Source organism: Sinocyclocheilus rhinocerous, unplaced genomic scaffold (genome assembly GCF_001515625.1).
Source record: "Sinocyclocheilus rhinocerous isolate Xijiao unplaced genomic scaffold, SAMN03320098_v1.1 scaffold270, whole genome shotgun sequence".
NCBI classification, from domain to species: Eukaryota; Metazoa; Chordata; class Actinopteri; order Cypriniformes; family Cyprinidae; genus Sinocyclocheilus; species Sinocyclocheilus rhinocerous.
The window spans coordinates 195,629-219,589 of NW_015653456.1; the positions used below are offsets into that span (position 1 = coordinate 195,629).

Below are 23,961 nucleotides of genomic sequence, written 5' to 3' on the forward strand. Positions count from 1 at the left end.
TATTAGATTTCTCTTTGTCTTCATTTCTAAATATATTTGTATGTATATTTGTCAATGCATATATTGCTGTATATTGAAAAATATATGCTCTAGTTTCAAATATATGGAAATGTATTATGTAATTATATCAATTATACTGTATTTTGCAGTATATTCCCATATAGTTTTGTTCCGTAAGGGTGCCTTGTGACACATTTGTTAAGTTCACCTAAAAGTGAAAATTTAGTCATTATTATCGCCCTGATGTTGTTTAATGATGTTGTTTTAATAACCACAAAATGAAATTTTTTTTTTTTTTAAATGTCACACTTGTAGGCCTACTTATCTATATAATTGCTGCAAATAGTGACCAGCTTCAGGCTTTAAAAGAAAATGCAAAAGTATCACAGAATGATTACATACAACTTTTGGCATATTTTCCAGGTGTTCTGAAAGCTTACAACAGGGTATGAGGAAAACTAAACCAAAATTGAATTTGGCGAACAACCCCACAGTCACTCAGCCTTCTAGGAAACACCAGCTCACAAACGTAGATACAGTACAGGCAGATATGTAAATGAGTAATGATGCAGTGGTGTCTGTTGTAGTGCGGTGGACCATGTGGCAAAACAGATCCTGCTCAAACTCTTCCATCCAGAGACTGGAGTCAAACTCATCCATCCATAAACATCTTATCTCCAAAATTACTGCCACGGGTCCAATTTCAGTCGCTGAGTACATGAGGGAGGCACTCACCAATCCAGTGGCGGTATGTATCATGTCACATTTACTTTTTGTACTGTATATTATAGAACTGTTAAACTGTTTGTGTCCTTACAATTAGCGCTGGGTAAAAATATAGCTTTTCGCATGAATCACAATCCTTATTTAAATGACTAAATATTGGTTATTAAAAGATCTTTTTTTTTTCTGTGGATGAATGTAATTTTTTCAGTTGGGCTACTCGATTATGGCAAAAATCATAATAATTCTGGTCAATATTTAAATCACAATTATGTCACACAATTGATGGGTAATATGATCAACTTTCACAAATGAGTAATTTTAAATATGAGTGAAATTTCACAATTACCAATTTTGATAATTCAGCAAAAACTAATACTAGGATAACTAATGTAAATAAAGGTTCCTCAAAACAATTATTGAAGGCAAATAAACTCAGTAATACAATAAGAGCAAAGACACTAATCACAAACAAAAAGGACGAATAAATGCAACAGAACAAAGATACAAATGAAATAAGCAGTGCTCTAAGTTTTCCAGTAAGGTCTACGAACAGTAGTTTTTAGGTAAGTTATAGCTTACAACAGAAATTGAATAAAGTCACATGGGGAACAGTGGTTCTCATTCACATAGATTATGGATATGCATGGGAGAACTTCTCACAAAAAATGCCGCCTAATTCGCAGCACAAGTATATGCACATGAATATGTTCTTAAAGGAATAGTTCACCTCAAAAATGAAAATTTGGATTATTCTAAATGAGCAGCCACATACCCGAGGTTGGTTATTTGCATAAACACGCTCAAACCATCTCCATAAGGGCTTTTCACACAACCTTTTCTTTGCAGCATTTTCCCACTCTCTGCATATGACATATTTTGTTGACCAAATGACTTTAAGAATTACAGTATTACATCATTTCGTAGCTTAGTAACAGGTGATCAAATAAAACAATATTTTATCTGTAGCTCAGATAACGTTAAAATAGCCCTGTAATAAACAATATGTGGTAAAAACAATATGAGCATGGTGAGATGGAAAAATAAAAAAATCTCCTAATGCATGCAATTTTTAGAAGCTGGTCATTCTGTATGCAAAGTTTTTTGCACCCTTTTGCCTTTTATTTCATATGGATTATATGAATGTCTATGCATTCATGCAAACACATACCCATCCACCCACCCACTTGTAGACATTATAAGAGGTAGTTATAATAGCAAGCGCTCTTCCACCAAAGACCAAAAGTCTGTTGTTTGCCGTTTTAGGGATATTATGTGAAAAATGACATGCTTGGAGCAGGTGGTGATTTTATTACGTCACCAGAGATCAGTCAAATTTTCGGAGAGGTAAGCATGGTTTTGAATAAAATGATGACTGATACCTACAACCATATAAAAATATTTTCTTATTTTGTGACAGTTATATATGGTCTTCCACAGCTGTTGGGTGTCTGGTGTGTCAGTGAGTGGATGGCGGCTGGGAAATCCAACACGTTCCAGTTAGTGGAGCTCGGACCAGGTAGAGGCTCATTGGCCAGTGACATCCTGAGGGTAAATACTCCAATGAATATTTTTGGTTTAAACACCCCATCGCCTGTTAGACTGTAATTGTCTGGTAGAGGAAGGTGATATAAAATGTACTAATATTGGCCCCCTTTGGTAAATATGAGCAAAACAGGCTGTGGAAAAATCTATCATCTTGGTCTTTCATTTTATTTTCACTCACTTTTATTTAAAGTGAAATTGTGTGTCACAATGATGCTTAAAGGGATAGTTCACCCCAAAATGAAAATTCTGTCATTAATTACTCACCCTCATGTAAGACCTTCGTTCATCTTCGGAACACAAACTAAGCTCTCTGACCCTCCCATAGACAGCAACACAACTGCAATGTTCCCAGTCCCAGAAACCTAACAAGGGCATCCATGTGACATCAGTGGCTCAACTTCAAATTAGTGAAGCTACGAGAATACTTTTTGTGCGCAAAGAAAAAAAAACTAAAAACATAATTTATTCAACAATTACCGTCTTCCATCATTTTGGAGAGTACCACGTCGCATGTGAAATCAACATAATCAGCGGGGTGTATACGTTTAGCATGCGCGCGTTTTCTCCTGAACGTAAACAACGCTGAGTACCAACGCTGGTACTCTCCAAAATGGCAGAAAACGTTAACTCTGGGAGAAGAATCGTTGAATAAATAGTTATTTGTGTGTTCTTTGCATTTGTTTTCTTCATTTATACAGTTTGAAAAGGTTGAAGTGAATTACAAGGGTGTTCATAGTGGGCTGTGTTTACATTAATCTCACATCATAAAAGCCAAGGTGCAAGTACATTTAACCACTAACATGACTCAGCTGAATGCACAAGGGCTCTTCTTCGTGAGCATTCGAGTGTGAGGTTAAAAACTAGCCTAGAGCGCCATCTACTGTTAAAACTAAGATCAGAATCGATTCCAGAGAGATTCGCAATGCATTCAGATAATCTCAGAATCGATCCAAGAATCGCGATGCATCGATTTATTGTCCCAGCCCTAGCTTTTACCAGCTTTCCTTCGACCTGCACTGACTGCTCAGGTGCCTTTCTTAGTACAGCGTGATGTATGATACAGCCTGCTGTCCATTCCCTTGCCCCTGGGGACGAGGTTCAGTGGGCATGGGCTCATCCTGTGGTACAGGGGCTGCCGACCTGCTTACTGGTTGAGAGGTGCCCTCCAGCAGTCGCCGGTTCGTTGCCTTGCTCCAGGGAATTGTTGCCACTCTCTCTCCAGCATCACAAGCACATGCTGCTTCTGACAGCTCCACTGCTTCAATAAGGTCAGCCAGGGAGGCAGGCGGTCAATAACCATTCTCTCAGCGACTTGGGTAGCAGTAGGATCGCAAGTTAAGATCCTGAGGTGAGCGAGCCGGATTAACGAAGCAAAAACGTTGCATTCGAATTTTAGTTGTGCGTTAAGGAGGCAGCCTTATCAGTGGCGCATGAGATGCGATGACGATGTAAGTGTCATTGCATTATAATGTTTTTGTTTGCCTATCCAGTTGAAGCCACTAGATGCGGCGCTGCTGCGTTGTTCATTCAAAATATTGCGGAAAAAGAGAACATCAATGCAGAGAAGGTCTTGTTTACATCAAAACTGAAACCAAGCTGTTCACACAGAACACATATTTCACACATTTTCTAGAGGGACATCTATTACCGTTGCACTCACGTTTCGCACAAAGGAGCCGCATGATTAGTAAGTCATGTAAAATTAATGCAAGTTTAACTTTGAAAAAAAACATATATCGAGACTTTATGGCGGGTTTTTTTCCCCATCCCACTGCATCTCATGTTTTTAAATGAAAAATGTACTCTGTGTGATTGGCTTTCCGCCCTTTGTATTAAACTATGCATACAAACATGATGCTGTTTTGTTTATAGTTGTTTAAGCAACTTAATTATAATTGGTTTATAAACATTATTTTAAACATTATGCACTTTTTTTCGCAGATAGTCATGTTATCTTATGCTTTGAATGATGCGCCCTCTTGTGGCCTCAGAAGAGAAGCCAAAAGCTTTTCTTCATCCTAACTGAAATTATGCATTTTAAATTCAAATATAATTCGAATTTTGATAATATTTAAGTACAAAATTAGAATTGAGTTTTTCAGCCATTTTGACAGCTCTAGGATGCAATAATGCGGGCCCACTCCTCCCTCTCCTAGCCCTCTCTTTCACCTCAAATGTGTGGAGGTATGCCTCGATATCATCCTGTTTGGTGAGCTTGGTGAGTAGCTGAAAGCGGGGATCTGGGAGAGAGGTTCATCCTACTGCCCCTCGCCTCATCTGCTCCACTACCTACTCCGTACATTCCTGTCTGGTGGTGAGTTGCTCCTTGAACTGCTGCTGGTGGATCGTAATCTCAATCTGATGACTTCTTCCATGTCAAGTGAGAGAGAGAGCGGATTCTGCGAAGAAAAACAACAGATGTTATTAGCGTGGGTCTTTTATATCAATACACTTTTTTGCCTGCATTCTCCACCACTGTTGCAGGATGAATGAGAACATGGACACAGATGTAGTTGAAGTCAACAGAAAAACCCCAGAGGGTGGTTTTATTGAAGTCTCAATAAACACCATAAGCGGGTAAAGTGGAGAGCTTGCTCCTTCCTTTCTTTCTCTGCTTCTGTTTATATCTCCTCGTCTTAATGAAACTCAGCTGTGTTCGATCAGCGTGTGCTCAGAGCGGCTGATTAGTTGTAGAGCGGTGTTTCCAGGGCGACACTGACACGCACTCGGGATCCTAGCCACACTATTTTGTGTTTTTGAAAAACCTGATAAAAGAAGTGCATGAAATGTGTTAAGCTGAAGGGTGACACACTTACATTTAATTTAGGGAGATTGTATCTGAAGCTAAGAAATTATCCATCCCTTATATCACAGATCACTTTGTTTTTTAATGCTAATAAAACGTTGTAATTTAAATCAGGATAAAATACGATTAATACATTTGCATCTGGTCTGGGGTGTATTCCAGAAAGCAAGTTTAATTTACCATCTACTAAACCCTGAACTCTTGGTTGATTAACTCAAACCTTGCTTATTCTATCTATGTTGGTTCCAAAAATGCATCCAGGAGTAAGTTCATTCAACCGAGAGTATGTTCCTGGTTTACTCGCAAGACATTCTTAACAGAGCAACGAATCGACAAATACATTATAGAAAATGGCGATCCATGATATGTGAGATACTGTAAAATTAAATATATATATATATATATATATATAATAAATTAAACATTACTTGTCATAATAGTGTTTTATTATTTATACAGATAACTATTATATATGCCAATAAAAATAAATATAGTAACCATATTAGTGCTTTATAATTAACATACTATATTACATAACTATGTTGTAATAATATATAATATTGTGCGCAATCTGTCATGCCCACTAAAGTCTCGCTGAAGTGAACTAACCCTGAAACATAGCCTACTCCGGAGCAGGTTATGTTCAGAGAACAAGTTGCTATGGCTACTTACATACACTGAATGTTCCCTCTGTTTTTGGAACCAAAAGCTGAGTTTATCCACTTACTTACCTTAAAACATACGTGGGTATGTCACATAACCTGCTTTCTGGAATACCCCCTGAACAGATAAATTAATTGTTTAAATCATGACATTTTGCCTTGTGAGGATATAATAATTATAATTCCTTACATTTATATAGCGCTTTTCTGGGCACTCAAAGCCCTTTACATAGAAGGGGGGAATCTCCTCAACCACCACCAGTGTGCAGCATCTACCTGGATGATGCCACGGCAGCCATATTGCGCCAGAACGCCCACCACGCACCAGCTTATTGGTGGAGAGGAGACAGAGTGATGAAGCCAATCAGCAGATATGGGGATGGTTAGGAGGCCATGATGGTCAGAGGCCAATGGGCGAATTTGGCCAGGATGCCGGGGTTACACCCCTACTCTTTTTCGAAGGACATCCTGGGATTTTTAATGACCACAGAGAGTCAGGACCTCGGTTTAACGTCTCATCCGAAAGACGGTGCTTTTTTACAGTATAGTGTCCCCGTGACTATACTGGGGCATTGGGACCCACACAGACCACAGGGTGAGCACCCCCTGCTGGCCTCACTAACACCTCTTCCAGCAGCAACCTAGTTTTCCCAGGAGATCTCCCATCCAGGTACTGACCAGGCTCAGCCCTGCTTAGCTTCAGTGGGTAACCAGTCTTGGGCTGCAGGGTGATATGGCTGTTGGCATATAAACTGCAAAGACTTTTCTTCACTGCAAGGTTTTGCTTATATGTACCAAAGGTGACAATCAGCGAAGGGTGCTGTATAATATATTGCATATCCCCCAAAATTTGGTTGTTGTGCCGCTGTTCTCAGAAATACTACATGCAAACAACACTGAATACAATATAGAGTATCAAAAGGAATGCATTATGTACTTGTGTGGGGATGTACACAATGTACACAAGTGTGGGGATACTTTGAATTTTTATATAAACGTGTGTTCATATGTAACAGGTCTTCAGTCAGTTGAAAACTGTCCTGGGTGAGACGGATATCTCTGTTCATCTTGTGGAGGTCAGCCCAAAGTTGAGCCAATTTCAGGCTGAATGTCTAACTGGAGATAATACACAGCCCAATGATGGTGATCAGCCTGTTTACCGCAGTGGCACCACACGTACAGGCCTGCCTATATCCTGGTACCGCAGGATTGAGGACATCCCAAGAGGTAAGGATGCGTCAAACTGTCATGTAATCGCACAAACTCTAGTTGATGGGAAATGAAGCTTTTAGTTTGTTGTAGCTAAAGTCTGCTTTCCTTTGCCAGGTTTTAGTGTCTTCCTTGCCCATGAGTTTTTTGACGCTATACCCATTCACAAGTTTCAGGTACATCGGACTATTAACTTCAGTATTCACATGAAATATAAAAAATCTTAGGATAAATTAATTTTAAATAACAATTTTTCAAACATGAGCATTAGTATTACCTTACAGGCCAAAATGACTTTTTCTTTTTCTTTTAGAGAACAGAGAAAGGCTGGCGGGAGGTGATGGTTGACATTGATCCTGAAAGTCCAGGAAAACTGAGATTTGTGGTTTCTCACAGTCCTACATTGGCCTCCAGCATTCTTATACAGGTGAGTTCCTCCTCTTTTGTTAACATTGTCATGTGGCTGATCACAGGCAGCTGATGGGAAGAAATGCAATGTTAATTTTACCATTTTTATTCTATAGTACATTTAAAAATAACAGCAATGCTTTCCAAAATAGTAAGGTTAAACGGAAATATATATATAAAATATATAAAATAATATAATAAATAAATATCAAATATGTACATTCACACAACACTTTAACAACAGTTAACGTATCGTGATGGTGTAGTTACAGCATTTGCTGGCTAAAGAGGGTGATGCCTGCCAGTCAATTTCTGACTCCCTGGAGCGGTGTGTAACTATGTCAAAAAACCCATCAAATATTAAATATCAAAAGAGGGATGACCCCTATAGATGCTCACGATTAAAAAAAATATCAGATAATTTTGTTGTGTTTTGAACCGTTTTAAAAAGATTTCTCTGTTTCATCATCTTGGGCGTCCTTGTTTTTCACTGACTGAACCCTGTAAATGATTCTTTTTAGAAAGATGAAAACAGACAGCATGTGGAAGTATGTCCAGAAGGTGGAGTTATTGTTCAGAAACTGGCCAATCGGATTGCAGAGGACGGAGGTGCAGCCTTGATTGTAGACTATGGACATGATGGAACAAAAACCGATACTTTCAGAGTAAGTGCCATAATAGTCATCTTTCTAATGCTTATTCCGTCCTCAACAGATTTGTTAATAAAATATCTGTTTTATTTCCTATGACTATTCTTGTTTTTTCCCCACTTCCTGTTGGTAACAGTATACCAGCATGCTATTTGATGAAAAATGAAGAAAAGAACAGCCGAGTCTCATTCACATTAGTGAAGGAACGATTGGATTATTTTACGGCTCTCTTTTTGATCTCATTCAGCAATATCAGCAAATACTTATGAATATTTATATATAAAAAGTCATTTAAAATGTTAAATTCTCAGTAAGTGCTCACATACCCAATCTTGTTCCAGTGAAACAGGAAGTCATGTTTTACTACTTAAGTGTTCAGAATCACTCAGGTGAACTTAAAAATGTACAATATAAAAAGGAATGTACTCCCCATAAAGTTCAGTTCCATTGATTGAGTTGTACTGTAGATTTACATTCATTTTACAAATGTTGGCCCAAAACCCATCCACTGATTCCACACGAGACTGATCTGTTTTCTGAAATTTGGGTCAGGCAGTCACCGAATTTTGTTGTTAAAAAGTTAATTTCTGTGGCAGGGCTTTAAAGGCCATCAACTCCACAATGTTTTGGAGGCACCTGGCATGGCAGACTTGACAGCAGATGTTGACATCAGTTACCTGAGAAAAATGACAGGAAATGAGGTGACCTGCTTGGGACCCATCACACAAAGATCCTTCCTGAAGAACATGGGCATTGACTCACGCTTGCAGGTGAGAATGACAACACTAATGTCTGTGTGCTCCCTCCAAAAGCATTCGGAGTTTCCAAAAGTTTTGAGTTAAAGGCCAGTGGAAAACATTTTAAATAACTATTGGTTTTAAAGTCATTTTTTAAATGCTGTTCTTTTGAACTTTGTATTCATCAAAGAATCCTTTAAAAAATGAATATGAAAAAAAGAAAAATTGAAAACAAGTTTATTGCCCCGCCATGGCAAAACTGTCCAAGATATAAATAAATGTGTTCATAATTTAGCATCTTCAGCATCTTGGGCTGATGTTGACCAACTTTGATGAAGATCTAGTCAAGCCTTGTGATCTGAGCAATGTTTTCTATTTACAGTGTGTTTTTGCAGCGTTGAGCATTGTAGCCAAACATAAAAATGCCTGCTCATGAAAGCAATTTAATAATCCAATCAGTACCTCTCAAAACTGAGTTATTATTCAGTGCTCATTGAGTTATCTGTGTGTCGCGTATCCTTTCATAACCAACAGTGCAAACAGTCATTATATTGTTATAATGTAAGTGATTTAGTAGAAAGGGATTAACAACCCAAGCTGTATTAAGTGTTTATCTGTAGTACTTTTTTTGTTTTTGTTTGACATCCATCAAATTGTTCTAGAGTGAGATTTCTAGAGTTTTTGTATTTGTTAGTTCAGAAAGCACATGCAGTCTCTGTACTATTACATTCCTGACCTGGGCCCCAATTAGTAAATTTTTAACACTATTAAGACTATGTGCTTGGTTTTTAAGCCAAGTTTACACACACCTAATCATGTTAAGGATAAATACTTTATCCCCCGGTTTCACAAACAAGGCTTAAGCCTAGTCCCAGACTAAAGTGTAAGTCTGAGCTGTTTTAACTGAAAGAAACTTGCACTGACTGATCTTAAAATATATCAGTGCCTTTGTTTTGTCTCAAGATGCACACCAGTAATTTTTTTTCTAAAGCATGTTAATAAAAATTACTTAAATGTCCTAATTGAACTATGGCCTAATCCTGGTTTAGTCTAAGCCCTGTCTGTGAAACTGGGCCTATATATTTGAAATAAAACTGTTGTTTGTATGTGTATGTACCTACTTAACAATATTTTAGGGACACATTTGTACCCAGAAGTGAGCTAAAAAGCTTCCCAAAACCTAAAAAATAAAAACCCGTGAGTGTTGTATCAGCTGACCCTATACGTATCTCCCTGAAATACTTGGGGTTTAACCCTTTGCTTTGGCAAAGTTGTTGTTTTAACTCGACATTTGCTTTGTCGTGCTCCGCTTTAGGTCCTCTTGAGGAACTGTCATGACCCCTCCACCAGAGCGCAGCTCATCCACAGCTATGACATGCTGATTAACCCTGAGAAAATGGGACACAGGTTTCAGTTCTTCTCTCTGCTTAATCGAGGTCGGCTGGCTCAGTATAGAGGAATGCAGAAGAACACAGCACCATTGCCAGTGGCTGGCTTTGCTGAGCTGGACATGCAATGAAAAGACAGTAAATGGACATAATGTAGTAGCATCCACATGTTTAACTAGACAACCAGATGTAATCTTGTGCTACAGATGTGCATTGGACTGTGCTGATTGTCCGGCTTGGGTGAAATATATATTTTATATATATTTTATTGTTTGGTGGTCTCCACCCTCTTTTTTTCAATAATAAATACAAAAAAAAGCATGATTTATTTCTGCACGAATTGCATAAAGGTAGTTGACATGTAGTTTTACTTTCCTTATTGAAACCCACTGTTTTTCGCCTTGTATTTTAATTGTGTTAGGAGCGTTTTCTCCGAGACCGGTCTGATACAGTGGTTCTCAGCTCTAGTCCTGGGAACCCACCACTTTGCATTTTTGCGTTTCCCTTATCTGACACACAATACTCTGTTCATGGAGCTGATGCTCTGAATCAGGTGTGTTAAATAAGACAGTCATATAAAATGTGCAAAGCGGTGGGTTCCCAGGACCAGAGTTGAGAATCACAGTATTAGACCTCTCTGAGGTCTAGATATGGTCTGATATTTGAAGCAGTTAATGTTAACTCTTTTACAAGCCAAAAAAGGGAGGCAAAGGCAAGAAATAGGAAAGATGTGACGAGAGTGAGCAGAGCTTATTGAATACTCTTAGTATTGTCTTTTTCTGTGCTGTGTCTGACTTGGTTTGATCAGTACTGCATCCATGTCCCAACATCTAGTTGTAGGCCTTCCCAAAAGTGTCTAAGCTGTTTTAGCAGTAAAGGGAGGGAGAAATCCTATTTGCTGTTAGGGGGATGATAATATAACAGACAGGTCATTGGACACACATTGTGAAATGTGTGTCACTGCTGTTGGACAGTGTTATTCCTGCTTCCTGTTTGCAGTGCTGCTGGTTTGTGATTGTAGCTTCGTGTAGCTTTGTTTTTCTGTAAAATCTCTATTACTCTCTGTTGTTTAAAGTGATAAATATAACTTAATTCCCACCATATTTCTGATATTATCTATCAGCCTAATCTGATTAATTTGATCGTTCGCTTTTATTCTAAAACCACAAGTGCAGCGCATCTTCAGCGCGTTAGCATTCGTTAGCTTGTCATTAGCGTTTCCATTCGTGCCTATTGCTTTTTTTTTTTCTATCGCTCCGTTTAAAAAAAATTTTTTTTATTTATTTTTTTTCACAAGTTCATCAAACAATGTCAGACACTGTAATATGCTCTGGTCCCCTCCCTGCTTACCGTAGCGATGAGATCCACAGCAGACTGTCGTCACTCAATGGCTGGATGTCTAAGTGGTGTCTTGACTTGACTTGAAACAAGCCGATAATCAAGCCAAGATTGCCTAAACCCAATATTTTTGGCTTTGTTAGTAATGTTAAGGGGTTTATTTCTCTCCAAATAACCATCAAGCCAAATTTATCGGTTAGTGATGGGCTACGAGACATTGTCCAATGAGGAACATGTTGTTTCAGGTTATTTCTTGATGATTGTAAACTGTGGAAACTGTAGTAGTCTTATTTCATTCATCTCCAGTTTTGTTAAAGAAAGGGAGTTTGGGAAGATTCTTTATTTCATTATTTTTTGTGTTATTTCCAGGGCCGTTTACAGCTGGTATAAAGATGTGTTTTGGTCAATCAGATTACAAGCAAACAGAGCTTCTGCTCAGTTTTGTACTTTATATTTATCTGCTTTTTAAAATATTGTGATGCAATGGAAAAAAAAATATGCTGACATATTTCATATGCTTGGAAAATGAACGCTGTAGGTTCACACAAGAACTGGTGGAAGAATATTGTGCTCTATAGGTTTACTGATGCCCACTGAATTGAACAATTCTGTATGTGACGACCAACAAAAAAAAAAAAACACAGGAAAACATTAGATAGTACACAAGATATTAACATTTTAAAACACTGAAGCATAACAGATAAAATAAAGCATTTTCTAAACTATGGATGAACCCTGGATTTAATACAACACTGCAAACGCCTGAAACAGCCAATACTGACTAAACCACTTTACAACTAGTATATTTTAGAAACATTCCATAGCATCCCCCCCCCGTCACGTATACAGGAATCTAAGGCACAAGTGAAGCAGATCAGGAGGTCTGGTCCACCAAGAGGGAGAAAGATATAGTTATTATTCTAGTTTCTGGTCATCACTTCTTCCTTTTGACACTCTTCAGGTTTTTGGCCTTTCCGAACTTTCTCTTGTTGAACATGGCCTTTTTCCGTCGCAGAGTTTTGACATCTCTACCATGAATCCAGTCATTCCGTTTAACTTCCCACTTCAGCTGCTTAACATCTGATTGAAGAAACACAGGAGAATGGAGGTAAGATTTCACTCCACAAAAGCAGCAAATCTAAAGTTTCTTCCAACAGATTTCACTCACAGAAACGTTTTAAGAGGCTACTAAACAATTTGGAATGATAAAACATATTACTCTTTATTTGATGTGTATGAACTAATTTTTCTTTTGGAAAACAAATCTATTTTCAGCACTCACCAGCTTTGTCTGTATTGGCCATTGCATTCATATCACTGTTGTCAAACTTCAAGCTCGTGTTTTCTTCCAGCAAACAGCCAAACTGTTTAAAAAGACAATAGAAAGACATTTTCTTTTCATTCAGCGGCATTTTTGTTAAAGCTGCTTAAAATCTCCTCTCTTCTGAGGTGATGTACGTGCAAATGTGTCTAATTTACTAAGAATTATTTACAAATGCACATTTTGTCTATAAATTTGCTCATTGCATATATAATATGGCACGTTTTTGGTGTAGGAATAACTGGCTAAGCACTTCCATCATAACTGTGGGTGGAGTCACCCTGCTTTAACTGGAGACTGTAAAGTGACTGTCTAGTAGTGAATTACACCAAGGCCATTTTTGCAAAGTGGTACTAATTAGCCATTGTAACTTTCACTGACATGAAAAGAGGGTGAAATCAGAGTGATACAAAACATGAAAGTAACACTGTGTATTTGTCTGTTTTCTGTTGCAACAGTTTAGTATTTATAAAATACTAGTCTTTAAAAAATGTAAAATATGTTGTGAAGTGTAACATTGTTTCATTCAGCCCATAATAAATCTACCTCTTCAGCTGATGCAAACACTGACTGGTCCTCCATTTTTCCTTTCTTTTTCTTCTTTGCAGGTTGAGCACCTTTTGGATGATGCACACACACGCACACACACACACACACACACACACACACAGGAAACTGAGTTGATTCCGCTGATTGGGAAAATGTAGGGGTGAATCTTACAAAAACACTGAATAAATAAAAAAATGGACGAGGAAAAAAACAAAAAAATCCAAAGTAAATTTTTAGGGGTAGCCAAACCTGCTCCTGGAGTGCTACCATCCTGTAGAGTTCGGCTCCAACACTAAACAAACACCTGAACCAGCTAATTAATCGGAACTGACAAAGTGCTATAATTCAATACTTTGTTCCAGAGCCATTTATTCTGCTTATAACACAGTTACCATACTACATGGATATAATAAAAAATGGTTTCATCTTTGTTGTAATTTAAACAAAGGTTGCTGTATGAACAAAACATTTTATCAAAAGAAAAGCTTCAATTGTAAATGCTATGAAAAACACTCATCATAATGCATCAAAAGTGAAACAACTTTAAAACTATTGCAGCTTAAACTTTTAGGTATAAATGAAAACTAATTCTGACTATTATTTACTCATGCAATATATTATTTTTTATAAAACCTTTGTAATTATCTGACCGCCATCAATTCGTAGCAGTGAATGAAGTAGTATCATATCGATCACAAGTGCAGTATTGCTCAAGGCTCAGTACTAGGGCCGTTACTTTTCACGCTTTACATGTTACCCTTGGGAGATATCATCAGGAAACATGGTGTTAAGCTTTCACTGTTATGCTTATGATACTCAGCTCTATATTTGTTCGCGGCCCGGCGAAACATACCAATTTGAAAAACTAACGGAATGCATAGTCGATAAAAAAAACTGGACGACGAGTAATTTCTTACTGCTAAATTCTGAAAAATGAAAAACGGCTAATTATCGGACCTAAAACATCCTCATGTAATAACCTAGAACACTGTCTAACACTTGATGGCTGCTCTGTCAATTCTTCATCATGTTAGGAAACTAGGTGTGCTATTTGAAAGCAATCTTTCCTTTGAAAGCCACGTTTCTAACATTTGTAAAACTGCATTTTTCCATCTCAAAAATATATCTAAATTACAACCTAAGCTCTCAATGTCAAATGCAGAAACGTTAATTCATGCGTTCATGATCATAGTTCATAGATTATTGTAATCGGCGCAAGTGAGAACTCTGATTGGATGTTCAGTTTAGCGAACGAGTCCGACCTCGAGAATTAAAGCAAAAGTGACGAAAACTAGCAAGTAAATGCAGGCGGCACAGAGAGAAGGCTGTTTTAATGTTACGTGATCTTACACAAGCATTCCAATATGCAAATGTTTGCATAACAACATGAGCCAATTAAAATGAAGAAAATTATCAACATAACTGATATTCAAAATGGTAAGCAAGCACTGCTTTGTTTACGTTTCGTATATCTCGTATAACTTTGATTCGGTTTGTCCTTTTGAATGACGAATATTTACTATTGACAGCTGCTGATATAGACAGTTAATTCCTCTCACGCAGGCACAGAACGTGTTAGTTTGCAGTCAGTTGTAGTCGGAGCAGTGTGTTCAAGTGCAGCTTTTTGATCCAGATGCTGCTGATGTGAGGCGACAACACCGTCGGCTTTTGTCGCTGCTAGTTCTTTGAAGTCAGCTTGGTGTGTCCCAGGCTTTAGATATTTTCCATTTCTCATTTTGCATTATCTTTGACATTACGAAGACATACTTATTTTTAACTTTGATAATGAAAGATTTGACACACCTGCATCATCATCATCTTTTTCTTCCATGTCCATAAACTCTCCACCTTCATCCTCAAGTTCATCTTCAAAGTCTTCATCCATGCTGCCCAAAGAGACCTCCTCATCATCAAGATCATCTTCATCGTCATCGTCAGAATCTTCTCCGTCTTTATCTCGACCTTTCTTGGATTTGGGCATCACATTGCTGCAACAAAAATAGTTTGGCCACCATTTATATGTGGTGGTAAATACAACCCAGTCACATGTGAAACTCGTCACTCATCAATATGTGACCACATTAATGTCACAAATAAAACATTTAATAATTTGTAAAATGCATTTCAACAGATCACGCGCATGTTTATTCATTATGTCCTTTTTTTGGCACATCCATTCCCTTTTAAAGAGCCCTGCATGACATGTCGAAAAATATAATGTCCGTGAATTAACTGATCACTTTTTATTCAATCGTTTCTTCAAAAAGTGAGAACACTTTTTTTTTTTTGTTAAAGGGGTCATATGATGCTATTTTAAAGATCATTATTTTGTGTATTTGGTGTAACAGAATATGTTGACATGCTTTAATGTTCAAAAAACACATTATTTTTCAAATACTGTACATTATTGTAGGTCCTCTATGCCCCGCCTCTCTCAAACACTTCGTTTTCTACAAAGCCCCCTCCTTTGACAAGCGCAGTCCGCTCTGATTCTTTACAAATCTTCTTTATGCACCAAGAGCTTGTAACACTCTAAAGAGAAAGGAAAACTTGAAATCGCATCATATGACCCCTTTAAATCACTGGAACAAATAAATTTAAAAAACGAAACTACTAAGAAAATGTTAGTCATAATTTAACAAACACATTCAGCCAACACTGATTTTCATTGCTATGGTTATCACTGTCAATGATGTCAAAACATTTTTAGTGACTAATGAAACAATAATTTAGCGGATTCAGTCCTGCATTTATATGTGGCTGCATGAAAAACAAAGGTTTTACTTAAATTGTAAAGAACGCTTCTTGAAGTTGACAACACTGCACAATGAATCTCTAATTTACACTGTGTGTGGACTTGAGAACGTTATTAATCCATAACCGTCCCTTCTTTTTGGTTTCTTTGTTTTAGCTAAATCGTAGCCATGTTTTATTCATTTGTTTCTCATTTAATAGGGGATGAAATAATACAACATTTGTTCAAACTAAAATGACGGAAAAAAATAATTAAACATTTTTTAATTCGTAGACGGATATCTTTTTCTCACATCACGTGCAGGAGTAGTTATCTGTTATTTGTTACCTGTTAAAAAGGACCATCTAAAAAAATCTAAAATACAGTGTAGTATACAGTAAAACAGTAAAAGCTCTCAGTCTTGACATTTACTATGCTGCTTGAATTCATTCTAAATACATGCATGTAAGTTCATAAGTACTACATTTGCTTCGGTGAATATTATAACTATAGTGTTTTTCTTTTTATCTGCTGACTGCAACAGTCAAAATCTAGTCCACCATTTCTAATATATTTTGAGTTTGATTATATTGAAAAATATAATTTCATTTGAAAGAACGTATCAAAAGGGTCTTTAATTTGATCTGCTTTCCCACTTTTTCTTTTCTTACATACTAGATCCTTATCAACCAGGACATAAGAAAATGGTGCTTTCCACCACGCCTGCAGTGTCATTACTACACATGATGAAGATGCAACAGTGTAAACAGTACTGGACATACCCTGCAAAGTCCAAGTCACCATCCTTGAACTCCGTGAAAAAGCTGTCTCCTTCATAAGCATCTGAGGAGACAAAAGTTTGGTCAGGTTTCTCACATGAAACTTTAAAGAATAAAGAAAAACTGTGTCAATTTCAGGGCCTACCAAGCACCCTCTCAAATTCATCATCATCAACGTCTTCCACACTCTCATTGTCCTCGTTTCTGTTTGGTCTTTTCCACCGTTTCTCTGCATCTCGCTTCTTAAAGTACCTGAGTGACACATAACAGCACATTTACATTATTTTAGCCCTCTCTTGAATGACAACAGTCATTTGTATTTGATGGATGACTCTACTAACCTGTAGAAGAACACCTCATCCACAGGTATCTGACTCTCCTCTTTGGCCAAATATTCTTCACAGTTCACTGCACAAAAACAAACAAACAAATCTGACTGTTGTTCTTCCTCATAGCCTGTTATAAAACCAGGCTGTTATAGTTCTGGCTCTAAAATGTTACAGAAACAAGGTGTTATTATTTAATTAATCTACCAATAATGTCCAACCCACTCCCTTACCCCCATTTTAGGATGCCTTTTTGGTTATTTTAAGATTTGGTTACCTGGACTTTTGATGGAAGGACATAAATCTCTCATATATCATTAAAAATATATTAACCAAAAGTCTAGTTTTTGGAACAATGTGAAGGTGAGTAAAGGATGGCAATTTTAATTTTTGAATGAACTAAAAGATAGATCTTGGGATTTAAAGGGTTAGTCTAAGCTGTTTTCATTTGATGCCCGAGCAAAATTTCACTAAACATTATTTGTAGCGCTCCTCCCACCCAAAATAATCTTACTTTTGATAAAAATCAGTCTCAACTTTCAGATTGTTAATTTTTTCACAAAATTTGTTTTGGCATTGTATAAGTGGCAACGCAGAGCACACATGAACCAGTCATCTCCTCCTCTTTACTAGTTACAGCACAAAATATAATATACATGACAGTAGTACAACTTACTGAAATGCATCATGTACCTGTGTTTTTTAAATAAAACAGCTTGTGTGCCAACTAATGCCACATTTATCTTGGGAACAATATCCAGTGTTCATAGTTCTGTTAGTTAGCTGGAAAAAAATCTCTAGAAAGGAGCTTATTTACCTTTTCTCTTGATGAATATTTAAGTGTGAATAAATCTGTTGAGTTTTTATGAAAAGTAACTTGTGCAATTTAAATATTTGTATTAAATCTTTGGAAAATAAAGCACTCATAAGGTTTGCAGCTTTTTTGGAAATTTTTGATAATTTCCATTGAAGCATTACAGCTGTCATTAGCCAAGATTTCAAACTTAAACAAAAAATTATAAACTTTAATTTTGGTCAGTAGCAAAGGAAATCAACCCTTGAGCTATTTCCATACACAAATTTTGCTATATTGCAAATTCTAGATCTTTCACATTCCAGATATCCCTAAATCTTTGTAAAATTTGTTGGCGTAATGAAACAATTGAAACTGGCCAGCTTACTAATTTCACAAATTTTAATAGTATTAAATTAGAAAATATTGGGGGGAAAAAAAACATAAGACAATGCCTAAAATGGAGCAGCTGCTCATCTGATTGGACTGCATGTAAACTCTGTGCATGTATAGTATAGTAGTAAATAACTGCTCACCATCTGAATTAGGGCTGCACGATAAATCGCATGCGATTGTCATGCGCATCTTGTCAGTAAAGCCGGTTCTGTGATTAGTAGTAAGTAGATCTCCATCACGTGCTTTCAGATGGAGCGGCATTTAATACACAGAGCTTTAGATCACCCATGCGATTTTATCATGCAGCCCTAATCTGAATTCTATAATAATTAAACGAATATGCTAAATAAAATTTTTTGGCACAGCACACAATGATACAGGACTCACCAGGTAATGACTGAATATTGTTGAACGTCCTCCTGTATTTGGGTTGCATCACTGTAGCATCTGTGTTTTCTAGAATGCAAAGGATACATTTAGCAAAATGAATGAAGTCACCAGTACAAGAGTCCAAAGTGGCATTTTGCAGAGTTTGCTTACTTTTTCCCTTCATTTGCTTTGGATTCCTAAACACAAAACGATCTAAGAATCGGATAAGCGTGAAGTCCTGAAGCGGATCCCCTGTGTACAGGATGAACTCTCCCTGTGGGTCAAATGAATAATAATAATAATATTAAATTTTGTTAAGAGTAACTTTGAAATCTTCAAACTTCAGCTTTTTAAGCAACTTTAAACTTTTGGCCATCAAAGTCATGCAGTCTAAACCTCACTTCCAGTCATGTAGGAAGATTAAGCCCCGTTTACACTAAGACAAATGTTCAATGTGATTATATGCGAGTTTATGTGAGTTCAGGCTGGACTATTGCAATGCTCTCTTGGCAGGTCTTCCAGTAAGTTCTATCAAACCTCTACAATTATTCCAGAATGCGGATGCAAAATAATCTTTAACGAGCCGAAAAGAACGCACGTCACACCTCTGTTCATCAGTTTGCACTGGCTACCAATAGCTGCTCGCATTAAATTCAAGGCATTAATGTTTGCCTACAAAACCACCACTGGCTCTGCACCCATTTACCTAAATTCATTACTTCAGACTTATGTGCCCTCTAGAAGCTTGCGTTCTGCAAGTGAATGTCGCTTTATTGTGCCATCCCAAAGAGGCACAAAATCACTTTCACTGACTTTTACATTAAATGTTCCCTCCTGGTGGAATGACCTGCCCAACTCAACTATAGCACATCCATATTATTGCTCTTTTGTTGGTTTTGATTGCTTCTACGTAGTGTCCTCATTTGTAAGTCTCTTTGGATAAAAGCGTCTGCTAAATGAATAAATGTAACTTGTTTATTTTTAGGTGAACTGGCAAGATCTCAGAAAGACTGTATTACTAACAACAGCAGCCTAAAACAATGTCTAAATAGCCATTTCACTATTGGTTTACCAAAAAAAACTTTTGCAGCTTAAGTGTCATCAACCAAAACAGTTATTTCAGAGGTGGATAAGGTTACTATGATTTATAAAAAAAAAAAAAATTTTTGTGCAATGAAAAATCATTCAAAATAAGACCAGGAGTGTGTAACATTTTGTTTACATAGTACCATTTTGACCTGAATTTAAACAAGAGAAAGTTGTTACCTGCAATAAAGTCTTAGCAAAAAGAGCCACGGAGGGATGGAAATGAAAGGACAGCTGAAAGAAATAACACTCACTTGGTCACAACGTCAGAGCACAGATCACAGTGATAATGAGAAGAATGGAAAGACAGTATCAGCCTCGGTACCTTCTGCAGTTCCCAGAGGGCCGTGTGATCTGCCCCGCAGTATAAAGGGTTTCTGTTCATGGGGTCATATGTCACCTTATTTAAACTACCTGAAGACAAGAAAAGTTTGCAATAAAGAAAAAGGCTCATTAAAAGTGGCATGTGGAGGCAGCTTTATAAAATCAGTAGGCCTGTCACAATAACACAGACAATAAATTGAACCAGAAATAATTGTGATAAATGTATGACATTATTGTTATTTTAAGACCATTTTATGTCACTGATATAATGACAACGTAACAGCATAAGAAATCAAGTACACTCTTTCAAAGAGCAATGAATTTTCAATCCTTAAGAAAATACAGACACTGGAATGTCAAAAAAGTAAATATTTAAATCTAGGAATGGCCAGGGGTAACTATGTACTGAAGTACTTGGAAGTGACCGCAATGACTGATCAGGAAAATGCATAGCCATAATTTAGAACACATTTTATCTGGGGGGTGCTGGGGGCGGGGCTTGATGTTGCAGGGCGGGGCCATAGTGGGGGATTTTTGACAAAATCCTAATATAAAACAGCCCAAACTCTTATAGATTAACATAAAAGTGAAGACAGAGTTTCATGCGAACCAATATATATTTGTGTTTTTGTGATTTTAGTTCAATAATTTTTTCTTTAATATTTTTATTATTTAAGGGGATTTTATTAATTTTTATTAACATTACTGATACGCAAAAGTTTTGGTCAGTGCACTTTGGCAAATTCTGTCATCAACAAAGTGATGTACATGCGACGTAAAAATAAGAGATTAATTCATCATACACTGCAGACATCACTGATTATAGCTTTTTTTTATTTATTTATTATTATTTTTTTTTAAGAGTGCTTACATTCACGCTAGACTGAATTCAGTGATATTCTTTGATAACCTAAATGTTCTTTGCTCGCTGTATAATTTGTTCATTGTTTGAATAATAATAATTACACTTAAAATGTCTTTTTATTAAACGTGATCAGGTTAAATACAAATTCAATCTTATTAAAATATTTTATGTCATAATATGGTAGCCTACTTGCCCAAAACATTATGATGTGCGTAGTTAATAGATTACATTAGGCTACAGTGGTTTGAGCACGTTTGACCAGAGACTAGAGCGCAATTAAAGGCACAATATGTAAGATATTTTTATTAAAATATCCAAAAACCACTAGAACAGTGCTATATATTTTGCTGACTTGTGTACTTACATTATCCCAAATGTTTCAAAGAATGTTTAAATCCAGAGAAATAAGCAATTTTAACTAGTGACACGGACCGTGTCTATAGTGTCACTCTGTCGCCTGCCAATGACGTCATAACCCCTCGATTTCCGGTTTAGTTTTGTAGAAAACATGGAAACACCAAAGACGCTTTAATATGTTGTGCGTTTTAATAAACCGGTGATGACCGCACGGATGAAGACCACAACTCCCATGATTCCACACTCAGTCACCTGTCATCAAACTACGCTTTTATTTCTTTTGAATACGCGCCCTCTAGCGGCGAAAAATTACATATTGTGCCTTTAAAGAGCTGTGCTTATGTGATTGACGGTGGCCGTCTTAAGAAGCGAGAAAGCTTCGGAAAATGGCTCATAAAAACATGGGAGTCATTTTCAGCCCTGGAGTTTCATGCCTTTGACCGGCCCACTTTAGTTCACGACTGACTATAGCTATTACAATAATGTAATTAAAACTTCAGTATTTAAGTCTGCAATAGTGCACTGTTCTCTACAGACTTGTAATTCATTATATTTTTCTACAGCTTTATTTTATATATATATATATATTTTTTTTTACTTGCCTTTTCAGTGCAAGCTTTTTTTACTTGCCTTTTCAGCTTTTTTTTTTTACCGCCTTTGTGCTTTCTATTATCCATTTTTGTAATCTATTATTTTTTGCTCGCATATCTCCAACAAAATACAGTATTTGTAGGCCTACTGTACCATAATGTCTGCCTGCAGTTAAAACGTTTTCAGAAATAATCACATTTGTGTTGCTTAACCTATTTATGTACAATTATTTTAAAAATAATTTTAATGTCATACAAAAAAAAAAGTCTTCGTAAATTGTACCATTATAGAATTGTGACTGGACAAGTAGTGTAGTAATTTAGGAGGTGAAAATACTGTGAAATTACATACATACAAATTAATAACAAATGAATCATTCAGTAACAAAACACTGCTGCGTGTTGCTCTATAGCAACAATCTATAGAAGTATAGATCGCGCTATACTTCTACTGTGATCTTTGTTTGGAACTATTTTAGTTGGTGAAACAGAACAAAACAGTCAATACTGTGTCTAAAATGTAAGTAACCTAATTACGTGACTACTCAACTACTTGTTTAAAATCAATGTAACATTTGCAATCATGAGAATATTCAGCAATTAGCTCCCTTGCCTTGTCATAGTATGTTGCTTAACTACATCATGTTATAAATAAAAAAAACTTAACATTTTGAATTTTTACCTGAGCAGTTTCTTCTGTGAGTTTCTTTGTGTCCCGTTCAGCTCTTTTGCTCATTTCATACACTCATTTGATTTGATTTCTACATAAAAGTCTTACAAAGAAACAGGCAGGCAGAGCCTAAATAGCGCGACCTTGATACCAGAAATACACTGTCCATTATCAATCGCTGTTTACGTTGAATGTAATAAAATCAGAAGAATCATTCTTGCGTTTCGATGCTTCACTGGTTATTTTTTGCCACTTAAGTTTTAATCAGGCTTTTTGTCCGGTTGGGCAAGTAAAATTCTAGAGCCATTTTTCAGTAAACTTGCATTAACCCATTTTAAACTAGCTAGGAGGCTGGTCAGCTAACTGTAGCAGTAACTACAGCGGGGGGAAATCTGTCTGTCCAATGACTTTAAACAGTCACTGGGTCCGTCAGACTGGAGACATTTTTGCGGAACTGGGACCGAAAATATTTAAGACCCATCGAATCTGAATTCAAGACATTTAAGACTTTTAGGTCTTTTATTAGGAAAACTTTAAGACTTTTTAAGAACCTGCGGCCACCCTGTTAATGTGGGGACACCCTGTTAATGTGGGGACACAAGTGAGAGCAAGGTTACATTGTGTTACCTTGTAAGATACATTGTTACAGTTTTCATCTCTGGCAAGCCATTCTTTGTAATTATCTTTGGTGAGCCAAATATCTTGAAACTTGCATTTTCCAGGCATCACGTTTCAGCGGTTTCAGCCTATTTTTGCAATGTTTAACGGTGTGTGTGTGTGAAACATTGAGGTGTCATCGTAGTAGTTTCGTGCGCGCGCGACAGGGCTCCAAACAAAAAAATAAGGAGGCCATTGGCTCCTATAAGAAACATTTTTAGGCGCCAATTTTTTTAGGTGCCACAGAATAAATGTGTTTTATTTATTTTATTATTATTTTTTAACATTTCAATCCAGCCTATTTTTTGCAATGTTTAACGGTGTGTGTGTGTGAAACATTGAGGTGTCATCGTAGTAGTTTCGTGCGCGCGCGACAGGGCTCCAAACAAAAAAATAAGGAGGCCATTGGCTCCTATAAGAAACATTTTTAGGCGCCAATTTTTTTAGGTGCCACAGAATAAATGTGTTTTATTTATTTTATTATTATTTTTTAACATTTCAATCATACTTTCATGTGTTTATGTCTCATCTTTTCTTGAATTTATCAGCATTTTAATCGATCTTGTATGTAACCTGGGAACTAAGGTTCACTTAAAGTGGGAACTAAACGTCTTTTCCAACTTGAAATATATAGTCACAAAGAATTGTTCATGACACAGAATCTGTACAAATATCA

The 23,961-nt window shown here is 36.8% G+C and overlaps 2 protein-coding genes across 3 annotated transcripts in view; one reads left to right on the forward strand and one right to left on the reverse strand.

Annotated features, from left to right (window-relative positions):
• The first annotated feature begins 591 nt into the window (after positions 1 to 591).
• ndufaf7 (NADH:ubiquinone oxidoreductase complex assembly factor 7) lies at positions 592 to 10,391 on the forward strand. Its single transcript, XM_016521864.1, has 9 exons — positions 592 to 748; positions 1,990 to 2,070; positions 2,164 to 2,274; positions 6,756 to 6,966; positions 7,066 to 7,124; positions 7,262 to 7,375; positions 7,878 to 8,021; positions 8,603 to 8,776; positions 10,059 to 10,391. The coding sequence occupies exons 1-9, from the start codon at positions 599 to 601 to the stop codon at positions 10,260 to 10,262; spliced, it is 1,248 nt and encodes a 415-aa protein (XP_016377350.1). The 5' UTR covers positions 592 to 598; the 3' UTR covers positions 10,263 to 10,391.
• A 378-nt stretch (positions 10,392 to 10,769) lies between these two features.
• cebpz (CCAAT enhancer binding protein zeta) overlaps positions 10,770 to 23,961 on the reverse strand; it is a 29,314-nt gene continuing 16,122 nt past the window's right edge. The window contains exons 5-16 of one of the 2 annotated variants that reach the window (XM_016521863.1): positions 20,148 to 20,236; positions 20,003 to 20,056; positions 18,908 to 19,010; positions 18,755 to 18,823; positions 17,194 to 17,260; positions 16,998 to 17,104; positions 16,856 to 16,916; positions 15,143 to 15,327; positions 13,337 to 13,407; positions 12,752 to 12,833; positions 12,380 to 12,549; positions 10,770 to 10,982 (exon numbers count right to left, since the gene is read on the reverse strand). In XM_016521863.1, coding sequence (XP_016377349.1) covers positions 12,404 to 12,549; positions 12,752 to 12,833; positions 13,337 to 13,407; positions 15,143 to 15,327; positions 16,856 to 16,916; positions 16,998 to 17,104; positions 17,194 to 17,260; positions 18,755 to 18,823; positions 18,908 to 19,010; positions 20,003 to 20,056; positions 20,148 to 20,236 — 1,034 coding nt within the window. In that variant the 3' untranslated portion in view covers positions 10,770 to 10,982; positions 12,380 to 12,403. Of the gene's footprint in view, positions 10,983 to 11,794; positions 12,550 to 12,751; positions 12,834 to 13,336; positions 13,408 to 15,142; positions 15,328 to 16,855; positions 16,917 to 16,997; positions 17,105 to 17,193; positions 17,261 to 18,754; positions 18,824 to 18,907; positions 19,011 to 20,002; positions 20,057 to 20,147; positions 20,237 to 23,961 lie in introns of those variants that run through there. The other variant, XM_016521862.1, reaches the window with a different exon arrangement.